At 47.8% G+C, this 14,848-nt stretch overlaps 1 protein-coding gene across 1 annotated transcript in view; it reads left to right on the top strand.

The window, feature by feature from the left end:
* RANBP3 (RAN binding protein 3) overlaps nucleotides 1-14,848 on the top strand; it is a 2,163,070-nt gene that overhangs the window by 1,716,069 nt on the left and 432,153 nt on the right. Inside the window, exon 16 of the mRNA XM_044054814.1 lies at nucleotides 9,874-9,895. Within this exon, the coding sequence (XP_043910749.1) occupies nucleotides 9,874-9,895 (22 nt within the window). The remainder of the gene's footprint in view (nucleotides 1-9,873; nucleotides 9,896-14,848) is intronic.

Below are 14,848 nucleotides of genomic sequence, written 5' to 3'. Positions count from 1 at the left end.
TCGCCTAGCTTCTCGCCGGAGCCGGAAGATCGGTCTCCCTCGAGGTCGTCGAGGCAGCCCTCCCGGCCCGCCTCTGCTACCTCTTCCAGGTCAACCAAAAGCATCTCTGAAGCGGATATGGATCGGATGATGCGTCGGTTCTTACAGACCCAAATGCAGATGGGGTGCTCTTGCCTCCCCCCCCCCTCTGGGGGGGAGTGCGGCCCCCATATTTGCCCCGATCACTCCTTCTCCGACTCTTTTTCGGATCTCGGAGTCATCGGATCCGTGCCCATTCGGACCCAGGGAATTGTCTGTGCCGATAGCGCTGGTCTCTTCGCCGACTATGCCCTCGAGCTTGTCTGATCCAAGCTCTCGGGGCCGAGGGCTGAGCATCGGATCCGAGGGAGTTGTATCTTCGGAGCTGTTGGCTTCGGAGCGCACCTCTCTCTCGGCACCGACTGCTTCGGATCCGACCCCGATCCCTTCCTCGGAGCCAAGGAGATTGTTCTCAGAGACTGGCGAGGGTGATTCTCCTTCGGCTTTTGAGGTAGTGGAGAGGGTACTGTCGAGATCCTCCAGATCCCCGGTTCGGGCTTTGGATCCACCTGTACCCCCACTGTATGAGGGTCTGTCTTCCATCATCCGACCATCGGGACAACCTGCCCAAGCCCTCCAGTTAGTTCCTGTTGAGGAACAACAACCCGTGGACGAGCCCTCTTCGGATAGCCCCACTGAGGAGGTTCCTTGGAAACGGTGTAAAAGGAGGCACCTGGACTCCCCTGAGTCCATTACCACCGACACGGACTTAGATGATAGGGAGGGTTCCCCAAGGTCACCCCCTGAAGATGTCTCCTTTGGAGACATCATGGAAATGTTGCGTTTTAGAGGGGGGAGGTCTGCCCAAAAACCTTCCCTTGATGAATCCGTGTTCCTGGAGACGTTTGAGGCAGGCCCATCTACTTCCTGGGTGTCCCCTCCAGCCGACCCCCTGGTGGACTTAATTACCACCAGGGCGTGGAAGGAGCCCGACACCGTGGAGCCAATTCCTAGGCGTCCCGACAAAATACTAAGCCCCCCACAGATAGGCAATCATGGGCCAAAGGATCCCCTGTTGATGCCATGTTGGTGGCGGCGGCCACCAAGAAAGAACTCGCTCAGGAGAGTCCTCTGGTCCACCCGCCAGATAAAGAATCTCGAGCGTTGGACCGGATTGGGAAGCAGATGTTTGCTTCAACGACCTTTTCTATAAGGGCGCTGAACTATATGGCACATACCATCAGGCTGCAGCGAGACTTGATCAAGGAATACGCTGCAGCCCCCCCCCCCCAGAGTCCATGTCGGTCGGAGACAGGAATGTGTTTACGACACAAATGGCCACTCTGAAATCCATCTCCAATACGTCTGTGCGGCTCCTCTCTCATGCTTTGGAGGGAGCCGCTAGAGCCAGCGGAGCAGGGGTAGTCTTACGACGTCATGCCTGGCTCCGTCTTTGCGACTTCGCGGATCCCTTCAAGGCGTCCTTCGCGAACACCCCCTTTGACGGTTCTGCTCTTTTCGGCAAGACCGTTCGCAATACACTGGTCCAAAGCGAAAAGGACGGGAAGACGCTGTCTGCTGTCGGAGTCCGCTTCTCTAGTTCCCAAAGATCCTTCCCCAGGAATCAGAGGGGACAAAAGAAGCTGTGGTTCCGCAAGTCTCAGCAATCCCATCCAGCTGCGGACCACTCGTCCTCTAGAGGCAGAGGAGGACAAGGTGGACGCTGGCCCAGAGGCAGAGGGGGGCCGCGTAATTTCGTATCTAGAGAACCTTTCTCGGACAGACCCGCGCAACAGCCCTGAGGGCTTGCCCGACTGTCCCTCTCTGGAGGCAGTCGGGGGGAGGTTGACGGATCACCTGTCAAACTGGGAGTCCCTTACAACAGATCGATGGGTGCTCCGTATCATTTCCAGAGGTTATTTCATTCCTTTCCCAAATCTTCCTCCCAAAACCAGACACCTCCCCGATGTCCCACCCGATCAGAAGGAGGCAGTGGCTTCAGAGATTTTGTAGCTGCTAAGAAAAAGAGCCATCCAGCCCGTCCCCCCAGATCAGTCCGGATTGGGTTATTACTCCAGGTTCTTTTTGGTGCCAAAGAAAACGGGGGACCTCAGACCCATCTTAGACCTTTCCGCTCTGAACCTGTTTATACCCAAGGAAAAGTTCCGGATGGTCACTCTTCAATCTATCCTCCCCCTTCTGCGGGAGATCGACTGGATGTGCTCCATAGACCTCAAGGATGCGTACTACCACATCTTAATGGACAGACGATCCAGGAGGTTTCTCCGCTTCCGGCTCGGAGCCAGTCATTATCAATTCAGGGTTCTTCCATTCGGCCTCACTTCAGCCCCCAGAGGTGTTCACCAAAGTCATGGCGGTGGTTGCTGCCCACCTGAGACTTCAGGGCATTCAGGTCTTCCCGTACCTAGACGACTGGCTCCTTACCGCGACCAACAGGCATCAGCTCTCCGTAGCAAGAGAATTACGCACTGACTCTAGCCCACAACCTAGGCATTTCAGTAAACCTGCAGAAGTCCTGCCTGTGCCCCACTCAAGCCCTGGAGTTCATAGGGGCCAGGTTGGATACTCAAATCTCTCGAGCTACTCTAACATCAGTCAGACTGAACAGCTTGTCTATCAGGTGTTAGCCCTTCTCCGGAATCCTTCTCCTCCAGCGGAGTTAGTCCTGAGGGCACTAGGGTCTATGGCAGCAGCGATCGGTCTTTCCCTCCATGCCCGCCTGCGAATGCGAATATTGCAATGGACCCTTCAAGTCCAATGGTCCCTCTTGCTCCACCTGTTAAACACGCCGATACTGCTGAGCAGAGTTTGCAGGGACTCCCTTCTTTGGTGGTTGCATGCGCGGGAACTCAGAGAAGGGAGGCCTTTTGTGATCCCCCTGGTCGAAGCCACGTTGACCACGGACACTTCTCGCCTCGGGTGGGGGGGCATTGTTCAGGCAGATCCGTTCAAGGCACGTGGACTCCCCTAGAGACCGCACTGCATATCAATGTCCTAGAGATGAAGGCGGTGCTTTTGGCGTTGCAAGCTCTCCACGACCTTCTTCCCCTGGGGACTATTGCGATCCAGACAGACAACATGTCGGTAGTCTGGTATATAAACAAACAGGGAGGAACCAGATCCTACCCCCTGTGTCGAGAGGACATGAGAGTTTGGGAATGGGCGATCTCCACCAACCCTTTTCTGGTAGCAATGCACATCCCGGGACGATCCAACATATTAGCGGACAAGCTAAGTCGGGTGCTTCTCACTTCGTACGAGTGGTCTCTGAATCCATCTGTTGCGAAGCAGATCTTCTACAAATGGGGTCAGACTCGCTGCGATCTTTTTGCTTCTCCTTTAAACACAAAATGCAGTGAGTACTTCGCAATAATTCCCCCCAGAGACGCTCTGGTGCATGCTTGGCCTCCCGGGCTCCTTTATGCTTATCCTCCCCTTCCACTCATAATGAAGTTCATTCAGAAAGCCTGTCTGTTGGGGAGCAGAGTTATCCTCATAGTCCCATTCTGGCCTCGGCAGATCTGGTTCCCCTTTCTGCGGTCCCTCAGTGTGGCTCCTCCGTGGATTCTGGATCCCAGTCCAGAACTGATTTCCTCATCCCGCGGATTGCCCAACACCAAACCTGGTCAACCTCAAGCTTGCGGCTTGGCTGATCCAGTTCCATTAATGGCTAGGACTCCCGGTATCTCATCTCCCGTTAAGGCCATTCCGGTTGCGGCTCATAAGCCATCTACCAGAAGACTTTACAACAGTAAATGGAAACGTTTTTCCATTTGGGCTGAAGGTAAGGGCTTGGAGCCATTTACTGTCCCTGTTCCGACTATCCTGGACTTCCTCTTGTTAATCTTTCGACAGGGAGCAAGCGCTTCTCCGGTTAAGGTGCAATTGGTGGCCATCTCCCATTTTCATGTGGGTGATGGCATAGGTTCCTTAGCATCTACAAAGTTGTGCAAAACCTTCTTACGAGGCATCTTCCTTTTAAATCCACCGATAAAGTCTGTGGTTCCCCCATGGGACCTCACTCCAGTCTTGCAAGCCTTGACGAGTCCACCTTTCGAACCTGCGGCCTCAATTCCGTTGAAGTTCTTGTCATGGAAAACAGCCTTCTTAGTGGCTATTACTTCAGCCAAAAGGGTTTCAGAATTACAAGCCTTGTGTATGAAGCCTCCTTACCTTATCTTTCACAAAGATAGTGTGTCCCTCAGGACTAACCCGTCTTTCTTGCCTAAGGTTGCTTCAGAAGCAAATATAAATCAATCGATAAATCTGCCAGTGTTTTTTCCAACATTTCAAAACAAGGGAGAATACACATTACACAAATTGGATGTACACAGATAGCTGCGTTTCTACTTGCATAGGACTAGAGAGTTTCGCAAGTCGGACCAGTTGTTTGTCTCGTATGCAAAATCAGCCATGGGTAAAGCCATTTCCAAAGTCACAGTAGCAAATTGGATTCGTCAGTGTATTGTTCAGGGGTATATATCGTCTGGCAAGCCAGCCCCGGTTAGTATCTGTGCTCATTCTACAAGATCTGTAGCCACCTCAACAGCCTTCTGGTCTAGTGTTCCAGTGGACGACATATGTTCAGCAGCTACTTGGTCCTCTTCTCATACGTTCATTTCTCATTATAAATTAGATGTGATTTCGAGAAGTAGGGCTTCTTTTGGATCCGCGGTGCTTCGGAATATCCTTCTGTAAGGACCACCCAGGTTCTTATAAGGTAGCTGGGGACTCTGTCCCACAGGTTGCAGAGCAAATGAAGTAACTACTATAGATAAAATAGTTATGTACTCACCATAACGTTCCATCTGAGTAGGTACTTCATTTGTCTGCAACCGACCCCCCCCCCCCCCTGCCATCCCCCGAACCTTTCGGGATTTTCTGATCACCTTTGCAGTTGATATTTCATGTTTCTAGGTTGGCAAGACAAAAAAAAATGATCTGAGGTAATGTGGTTGGTAGCAGGGGATTATGGGTAGGGGGAGGAGCTAGGAGCTTGGATCTTGGAGCTTGGTAAGCTGCCGGCTCGGATCTGAAGTCGGATCCGATACCCACAGGTTGCAGACAAATGAAGTACCTACTCAGATGGAACGTTATGGTGAGTACATAACTTCTTTATAACCATAGATGTTATTCTCTTCCATGTTTCAGTATTCCTTCCCTCCCACCTATCCCGTTCATTAGTATGGACCTATCTAGAGGGCACCCTAGATTACGGTCAGGCTAGCCAGCAATGGCATTTAACATTTCTTGTGGACATCATTTGGCTCATACTAGTTGACTGTCCGACTGGGCAATTAAGTTCAGATTTCTGTGTGTGCAGATGTCACATTTAAGGTCCCTGGTTTATGGCCCTACTTGTGATGTGTCCCACTCACCTACAGCAACCAGGTTTAAACTTTTGTATAGAAGTCAACATTCAGGTTGTCTGAGGCAAAGAATCCCTCAATAAGAATGCTGCAACATGGAAGAGTGTGACATCTATGGTTATAGTAAGATCTTTCACAACTATTCTATTTTTTCTTTTATATGGGACTCTAGGCTGAATCCATTCAAGAGAGGGATTCTCTAGATGAAAGAAGAGCAAAGAGGCTTGGGTTTAATAAACCCAATAGTACATGTACCATCTTTAATTTTATATAGGGTATTAAAAGGAATTAAGAAGGAAAATAAAAACTTGATAGAAATGATACTACATTATAAATGCAAAGTATTGAGGGACAAAATAGAGCATTGTGAATGAAGAAATAGAATTGTTATGGAAATTAATATATGTGAAAAAATCAAAAGGAATGGTACTTAAATATTATGAAAGCATTTTATTGCATTGATCCATGGAAAGATTTAGAAATAGAAAAAAGCCATAATGGCAAGATATAATAGCTATAAAAAGATTAAAGAATGTAATGATTTTTACAGAGATGGTCTATTGGAAAACTGCTGGTTAAGGCAAATATGCCATGCAAGAAAAAGTAAGATGGAATATGTAATAAATATGGAGAGTTTGAGACTAGTGAGCATGTTTTTTTGAAATGTGAGAGTTAATTCGTGGAAAGAAATATGTAAACATAATATGATGAAAAGTGTTAAAATTTGAGCAAATAAATATGGACATAGGATTTGCTTATTATGGTGCATAAAACAGGAAGAAGTGAAGTAAATGGACAGAATAATTGTTTCATGGACTGTATGGAACAAGAGACTAAATGAAATCAATTACAGTCGAAAATGGACTTTGACAAAGATCCTGGAGAAAATAATGATCTGAAGTAGTTACTTCATTTGATCTGCAGCCTGTGGGAGTCTGATCCGACCTCGGATCTGAACCGGCAGCTTTCCAAGCTTCAAGATCCGAGCTCCTAGCTCCTCCCCCCTACCCATAATCCCTTACTACCAACCACATTACCTCAGATCGTTTTTTGCCGCAGCTAAAGACAGTTGCTTCCTAGTGAAGAGCTCCTGGCCTGGTGAGATTATTCCTTTTCTAAAAGCTAGTCTCTAGTTTAAATTGTGTGTGTGTTGTTTTTAGCGTTAATCTATCTTACCCACTTAAAAAAAAAAAAAAAAAAAAAAAAAAAAAACTTTTTTCCCCTTAGTTTAATTTTGTCTCTCCCCTCCCCCCCCTTAGTGTTTGGGTGTGTGTGTGAGAGAATTATGGCTGAGTCTAAGGCTATATTTTCTAAGTGTACTGAGTGTGGCCACAAGCTTTCCCCAGCTGATGGCCACACTCAGTGTGTTTTATGTCTGGGGGCAGCACATTTGTCGGAGGCCTGCCAGATTTGTGCGGCCTTCAACCCTCGGGCACTTAGGGACAGGAAGAACAAGCTGATCCTGGCAGGAAAACTCCCTCAGGAATCAGCTTCTTCTTCCTCTCCCAGCCAGGTCCAGGCTACTCCTGTAGCTTCGGCGCCAGCTACTCCCTTAGCTGTGCCCGGGAATCAACCTCCCTTATCGGGTACTAGCTCTGCGGAGTCTGGTTCTTCTTCCCACAGGGAGAAGAAGAAACATAGGGAGAGAGAGGGCCATACTTCTAAAAGGCGAGCAGAGTCTCATCCCTCGGCTCCGCCTGAAAAGATATTGAAGTCCCCTGAGAGGGTCTCCGGATCCTTGTCCTCTCGGCTCCGTTCACCTTCCTTTTCTCCGGAGCCGGAGGAGGAGGATAGGTCTCCCTCGAGGTCTTCGAGGCGGCCTTCCCGGCCTGCTTCGACTACCTCTTCGCGGTCCACTAGAAGCATCTCCGAAGCAGACATGGATCGGATGATGCGAAGAGTTTTACAGACCCAGATGCAGATGGGGATGCTCTTGCCTCCCCCCCCCTTTGGGAGGGAGTGCAGCCCCCATTTTTGCCCCGATCGCTCCTCCGACCCGTTATCGGGTCTCGGAGTTTTGGGATCCAGGCCCTTTCGGATCCGGGGATACGTCGGCGCCGACAGGGATAGTGTCTTTGCCGACTATACCTTCGAGCTTGTCGGATCCAAGCTCTCGGGGCCGAGGGTTGAGCATCGGATCCGAGGGAGTGGTTGTGTCTTCGGCGCCGATGGGGCCAGAGCGCACCGCTGCCTCGGATCAGATTGCTTCGGCTCCGACCCCGATCCTCTCCTCGGAGCCGAGGAGGTTGCTTTCGCAGGCTGGTGATAGTGAATCTCCCTCGGCTTTTGAGGTGGTGGAGAGGGTACTGTCGAGGTCATCCAGGTCCCCGACCGGGCCTTCGGATCCACCCGTGCCCCCACTGTATCAGGGTCTGTCTTCGATCATCCGTCCAGCTGGACAGCCTGCCCAAAGCCTCCAGTTAGTTCCCAGGGAGGAACACCACCCGGTGGACGAGCCCTCTTCGGACAGCCCCGCCAAAGAGGTGCCTCTGAAGCACCAGTGCAAAAGGAGGCGCCTGGACTCCCCCGAGTCCATTACCACGGATATGGAGGATACGGAGGGTTCCCCAAGGTCACCCCCTGAAGATGTCTCATTTGGAGACATCATGGAAATGTTGCGTATAAGAGGGGGGTGGTCTGCCCAAAAGCCCTCCCTGGACGAGTCCGTATTTCTGGAGGCCTTTGAGGCAGGCCCATCTACCTCCTGGGTGTCCCCCCCCAGCCGACCCCTTGGTGGACCTAATTACCACCAGGGCTTGGAAGGAGCCCGACACCGTGGAGCCTATCCCTAGACGCCCGGATACGGTCCTCAGCCCTCCCTCTGATGGACCTTCTTGGTCCAAAGGCGCACCGGTTGATGCTATGTTGGTGGCAGCTGCCACTAAGAAAGAACTTGCCCAAGAAAGTTCTTTGGTCCATCCGCCGGACAAGGAGTCCCGGGCTTTGGACCGTATTGGGAAGCGGATGTTTGCTTCGGCAACCTTTGCCATAAGGTCGCTGAACTACATGGCACACACTGTAAGGCTACAGCGTGACTTAATTAAAGAATACGCTGCAGCCCCTCCAGAGTCCATGTCGGTCCCAGACAAAAAGGTTTTTGAGACTCGAATGGCCACTCTAAAGTCCATATCAAATACATCTATGCGGCTTCTTTCCCATGCCATGGAAGGAGCCGCTAGAGCTAGCGGAGCGGGAGTAGTCTTGCGACAGCACTCCTGGCTCCGCCTTTGCGACTTCACAGATCCCTTCAAGGCGTCCTTCGCGAACGCCCCTTACGATGGTTTGGCCTTATTTGGCTCATCGGTTCGCGACACGCTAGTCCAAAGCGAGAAGGATGAGAAAGACGCTGTCGGCTGTCTGAGTCCGCTTCTCTAACCCCCAAAGATCCTTCTCCAGGAATCAGAGGGGGCAAAAGAAGCTGTGGTTCCGTAAATCTCAGCAATCCCGTCCTGCTGCGGACAACTCGTCCTCTAGAGGCAAAGGAGGACAAGGTGGATGCCAGCCCAGAGGCAGAGGGGGCCCGCGTAACTTCAGGTCTAGAGAACCTTTCTCGGAGGGACCTGCGCAAAAGCCCTGAGGGCTTGCCCGACTGTCCCTCTCTGGAGGCAGTCGGGGGGTGACTATCGGAGCACCTGTCAAACTGGGAGTCCATTACAAACGATCAATGGGTGCTCCGGATAATATCCAGAGAGTTACACAATACCGTTTTTGCAACCACCCCCCCCCCCAAACCCAAACACCTCCCCGATGTTCCACCCCATCAAAGGGAGTCCGCAACTCAAGAAATTTCGGAGTTGCTAAGAAAAAGAGCCATCCAGCCCGTCCCCCCAGATCAGTCCGGATCGGGTTTTTACTCCAGGTTCTTCTTGGTGCCAAAGAAAATGGGGGACCTCAGACCCATTCTAGACCTTTCGGCCCTGAACCTGTTCATACCCAAGGAAAAGTTCCGGATGGTCACCCTCCAATCTGTTCTCCCCCTTCTGCAGGAGAACGACTGGATGTGCTCGTTGGACCTCAAAGATGCGTACTACCATATACTAATGGACAGACTATCCAGGAGGTTCCTCCGCTTCCGGCTAGGAAACCAGTCATTATCAGTTCAGGGTTTTTCCATTTGGCCTAACCTCAGCCCCCAGAGTGTTTACCAAAGTCATGGCAGTGACTGCAGCCCACCTGAGACTCCAGGGCATTAAGGTGTTACCTTACCTGGACGACTGGCTCCTCACCGCCCCCAACAAGCATCTACTGGTTACGGCGAGAGATTACGCCCTATCTCTGTTTGGTCATTTGGGCATTTCAGTGAATCTAAAGAAATCCTGCCTGTGCCCCACTCAAGCCCTAGAATTCATAGGGGCCAGGTTGGATACTTGAATCTCCAGAGTGGTTCTGACATCGGTCAGGCTAAACAGTTTGTCTCACCAAGTCTTGGACATTCTTCAGAGCCCCGCTCCTCCAGCAGAATTAGTCCTGAGGGCGTTAGGATCTATGTCGGCAGCGATCGGCCTTTCTCTCCATGCCCGTCTGCGAATGCGAGTGTTACAATGGACTCTCCAGGTCCAATGGTCTCTATCAGTCCATCCCTTGGGCATGCCGATTCCTCTGAGCAGGGCATGCAGGGACTCGCTACTTTGGTGGTTACAGGCTCAGGAACTCAAAGAAGGGAGACCCTTTGTGATTCCCCCAGTCAAAGCCACATTGACCACGGACGCTTCCTGCCTCAGGTGGGGAGGGCATTACGCAGGCAAGTCCATCCAAGGCATGTGGACTTCTCTAGAGACTGCATTGCATATCATCGTCCTAGAGATGAGGGCAGTGCTGTTGGCATTGCAAGCTCTTCATCACCTTCTACCTCTGGGGACTATTGCAATCCAGACAGACAACATGTCCGTTGTCTGGTACATAAACAAACAGGGAGGGCCAGGTCTTACCCCCTGTGTCGAGAAGCCATGAGAGTGTGGGAATGGGCTATTTCCACCAACCGCTTTCTGATAGCAACGCACATTCCGGGGCGGGCCAACATATTAGCGGACAACTTAAGTCGGGTAATTCTCAGCCCTTACGAGTGGTCTCTGAATCCCTCTGTCGCGAAGCAGATATTCCTCAAATGGGGTCAACCTTGCTGCGACCTTTTCGCCTCGCCCCTAAACTCAAAATGCAGCGATTACTTCGCGATAGTTCCCCCCAGAGGGGAATCCCCCAGGGGCGCTCTGGTTCATGCTTGGCCGCCCAGTCTCCTTTATGCGTATCCTCCTCTTCCTCTGATGACGAAATTCATCCAGAAAGCCTGTCGGTTGGGGAGCAGAGTGATTCTCATTGCTCCATTCTGGCCTCGACAAGTCTGGTTCCCTTTTCTGCAGTCTCACAATGTGGCCCCCCCCATGGATTCTGGATCCCAGACCAGACCTAATCTCGCATCCGACGAGATGCCACACTCCGAACCTAGTCAACCTCAGGCTCACGGCCTGGTTGATCCAGTTCCGTTAATGGCTAGGACTCCCGGTATCTCGTCCCTGGTTAAGGCCATTCTGGTGGCAGCTCATAAGCCATCCACCAGAAAGCTCTACAATAGTAAATGGAAACGTTTTTCCATCTGGGCAAAGGATAAGGAATTAGATCCCTTTACGGTTCCTATTCCCACTATCCTGGACTTCCTATCCCTCCTTTTTAGGCAGGGAGCTAGTGCGTCCACCATTAAAGTCCAACTTGCAGCCATCTCTCATTATCATGTGGGGGATGGCGTAAATTCTTTGGCGTCAGCAAAGATATGCAAAGCCTTCCTAAAAGGCGTGTTTCTCTTAAAGCCTCCCATTAAGCCAGCTATGCCTCAATGGGATCTTACCTTGGTCTTACAAGCTTTAACAGGACCACCTTTCGAACCGGCGGCCTCAGTGCCTTTAAAATTCTTATCATGGAAAACTGCCTTCTTGGTTGCTATTACCTCGGCCAAGCGGTTATCATAGTTGCAAGCTTTGTGCATTAAGTATCCATACCTTATTTTTCACAAAGATAGGGTGGCCCTCAGGACTAATCCTTCTTTTCTGCCTAAGGTAGCCACAGAGACTAACATTAATCAATCTATTGACCTCCCTGTTTTCTTTCCTAGTTTCCAAAACAAAGGTGAATACATATTGCACAAATTGGATGTGCACTGACAACTACGTTTTTACTTGCGTAAGACTAAAGATTTCCGCAAGTCAGACCAGTTGTTTGTTTCTTATGCTAAATCAGCCATGGGCAAACCAATTTCTAAGGTGACAGTAGCAAATTGGATCTCTCAATGTATCAGACAAGCATACATTTCAGCTGGGAAGCCAGCTCTGGTTGTCGTTCGGGCACATTCTACTAGATCTGTGGCTACCTCAACAGCTTTTTGGTCTAGAGTTCCAGTAGACGATATCTGTTCAGCAGCTACCTGGTCTTCTTCCCATACGTTCATTTCTCATTACAAGCTGGACATGATCTCCAGAAGTAGGGCTTCCTTTGGCTCCGCGGTGCTTCGGAATATCCTTCCATAGGGACCACCCAGGGCCTTTAGGTAAGCTGGGGACTCTGTCCCACAGGTTGCAGATCAAATGAAGTAACTACTTCAGATAAAGAAGTTATGTACTCACCCTAAAGTTCCATCTGAGTAGATACTTCATTTGTCTGCAACCGACCCCCCCCCCTGCCGTCCCCCGAACCTCGGTAAGGTATTGTCCTGTGGAGAATTTCTTCTCCGTCTTTAGCTTATAGGGCAAAATAACCGATCTGAGGTAATGTGGTTAGTAGTAAGGGATTATGGGTAGGGGGGAGGAGCTAGGAGCTCGGATCTTGAAGCTTGGAAAGCTGCCGGTTCGGATCCGACTTCGGATCCGACTCCCACAGGTTGCAGACAAATGAAGTATCTACTCAGATGGAACGTTATGGTGAGTACATAACTTCTTTTTTTCGTTGTGGGATAAGAGTGGGGGGGTGCTTAAACTGAAGTTTATAGTATGGAGATTTGTAAATAGATGTAAATATGTAATGTTTATATCAATAAAAAAAAAACCCTACTCATTAACGTATCTGCAAGTCCATATGTCCTGGTATGTGCACGCATTCTGTTCCTGATGCATTGGTGGCTGGGAGAACACTGTTCGACAGCAAGCAGCGAGGCAGAAGGTGAGGCAGATGCCAACTCCAAAGAGTTAGCCAAAAATAATTTGGAGGGTATGTATGAGGGAAAAAAAAGAGATTGTGGATGAAATTGTGGAGGATTTGGTGGAGTTATTTCAGAGAAATGTGTGGGAGCTTGAGAAGAGATGAATAGTCTCAAGAGGATTCATGGGTGTGTACTAGGCTAATGGCCATGGAGCCTTTGCAAGCCTAGCCCATAGAAGTGCCCCAGATGTTGCAGCCTTCCAGTCAGAGGGTTGCAATCTGATTTATTGATGGACTTGGTAGAACAAAATGAGCCAGAAACTGTTAAAAAGTGTCTTTGGGAGAAAAAAGAAAAAGAAACATTCTCTTGGAAAAAGGTAGAAGATAGAAAAAGGAAATTCCAATGATTCGGCTTGAAAGGGAAAAAGGAAATTGAGAAGTACATAATTTCATATTTACTGTATTAAAAAGGAGCAAAGCAAATCTTTAGAATTTTAACTGTTAATGTGTATTGTCTTGGGGAGAGATTATGGACAAGATTCAAAAAGAGGAGGTGAAGGATATACATAAGAAAACATTTGCAGAAGCAGTAAACGAGAAGAGAATGAGTCGGAAGATGGAAGAAGCAGAAAAATAGTGTGTTGAGTGTACACAGAGTAAGGAAGAAAGAGATGGACAGGTATGAAATATAGAGCACTGTGACTGTGCCTGTAGGAATCAAGGAACAAACGCATAGGAGTTTATTTTGATAAAAAAAACACGTTGTTACATGTTTTTGAGACTGCTTCAAGATTACTTTTTTGGAGGGTGAATATGGTAGAAGAAAAGATATGCATCCATGGAATAACAAAAATAAACTGCAAAGTATTTATTCGAGAACTTTTGTAAAGAAGTTAGACATTTCAAAAATAGTTGATAACAGAAGTCTATGGACTGGGGATAGGATTGTTACTTTTTTTTTTTTGAAATAGCAAATTATAGAATTGTACATATTCCAAGCATGATTAATGCTGAAAGAATTAGAGTTGTAAAGTATTGGGGACAGCCAATTTTTTCTTTTATGGGAAAGTGGGACATTTGTAGGTAACTGTGTTAAGAAATGTTTTGTATGTTGGAAATTTGGACATAATGCAAAAATATCAAATGTTATAAATAGGGCATTTATGGGTGGATTGTACAGAAGAGCAAAAAAAAGTGTACATGGAAGAAAATGTAAGTAAAATGGAAAAAAAATAAGGTACAATTGCAATAGGAAGAGCAACAAAATGGCTTTGCAGAAAAGACATAGTATACAAAATGTATATAGTGGCAAAAAGGAAAGAGGAAGGTGAAATAAAAGTTGGGTCAGAAGTTAGTGATTAAGATATTGATTGGAGGGTAATTAAAAAACTTTTTGTTGGAAAAAAAATAGAAGATAGAAAAAAGAAATTCCAATGATTAGACTTGAAAGTGAAAAAGAACGGAAATTGAGAAAAGTACATATTTTCATATTTACTGTATTAAGAAACAAATCTTTGAATTTTAACTGTTAATGTGAATAGTATCAAAAATTTTGTAAGTAGAGAGTACGAGTGATGTAATAAATGTCAGGTAGACATTATAGTATTAAAAGATGTTGGAGTTTCAACAAAGAAAAGATTACAAACAGAACATTTATGGAGAGGAGGTATAATTTCGAAGGAGAAACCTGTGCAGGGATAGTACTGTATAGCACAGCAATTACAATATTGGATTTCACTTTAGGATGACTATTAGTGACAGATCTAAGATGGGAAAATAGTTTATAGACTTAGTGGTATATTCATATAGAACATACTAAGAGACAGAATTGTATTTTATATCAGTGATATTATTCTAATGACCAATGATAGAAAATTGATGGAAGAAGTTTTTTGTGTGCAAATAGTTTGCAAGCAATGGGGGATGTCACTGAATAGAGAAAGTTAGGTATTTGGATCAGAGGAATGTTTAAAGGGATTTCAGTTTGGAACAAAATAAATATTGGTATTGGGAATACAATGTGTTGTATTGAGTGTCATTAAGGAGCAGTGGATGAACATTTTACAGTAATTAAAAGGAATTGGTGCCATGTGGAGTAGATATAGATTATTTTAGAAAAAAATGCCTCAGATTAATTCCGTATGGATGGGAAAAATAGCCGTTGTGGCTGGAGTCAATGCTTTGCTGTAAGACCAAAAACCCCAGATCTTTGCCGCTTTCGTGAACAGATGTAGGTTCCTTGGCTCTCAAGCATTTTTGGCTGTTTGTGAATAGTAGCAGTACTTTTTATTTTATAACTTTCTTTCAGAAACTTTTTT

Source organism: Protopterus annectens, chromosome 13.part0, assembly GCF_019279795.1.
Source record: "Protopterus annectens isolate FY-2018-M chromosome 13.part0, PAN1.0, whole genome shotgun sequence".
NCBI classification, from domain to species: Eukaryota; Metazoa; Chordata; order Ceratodontiformes; family Protopteridae; genus Protopterus; species Protopterus annectens.
This window is presented reverse-complemented; position numbering and strand designations above follow the sequence as displayed.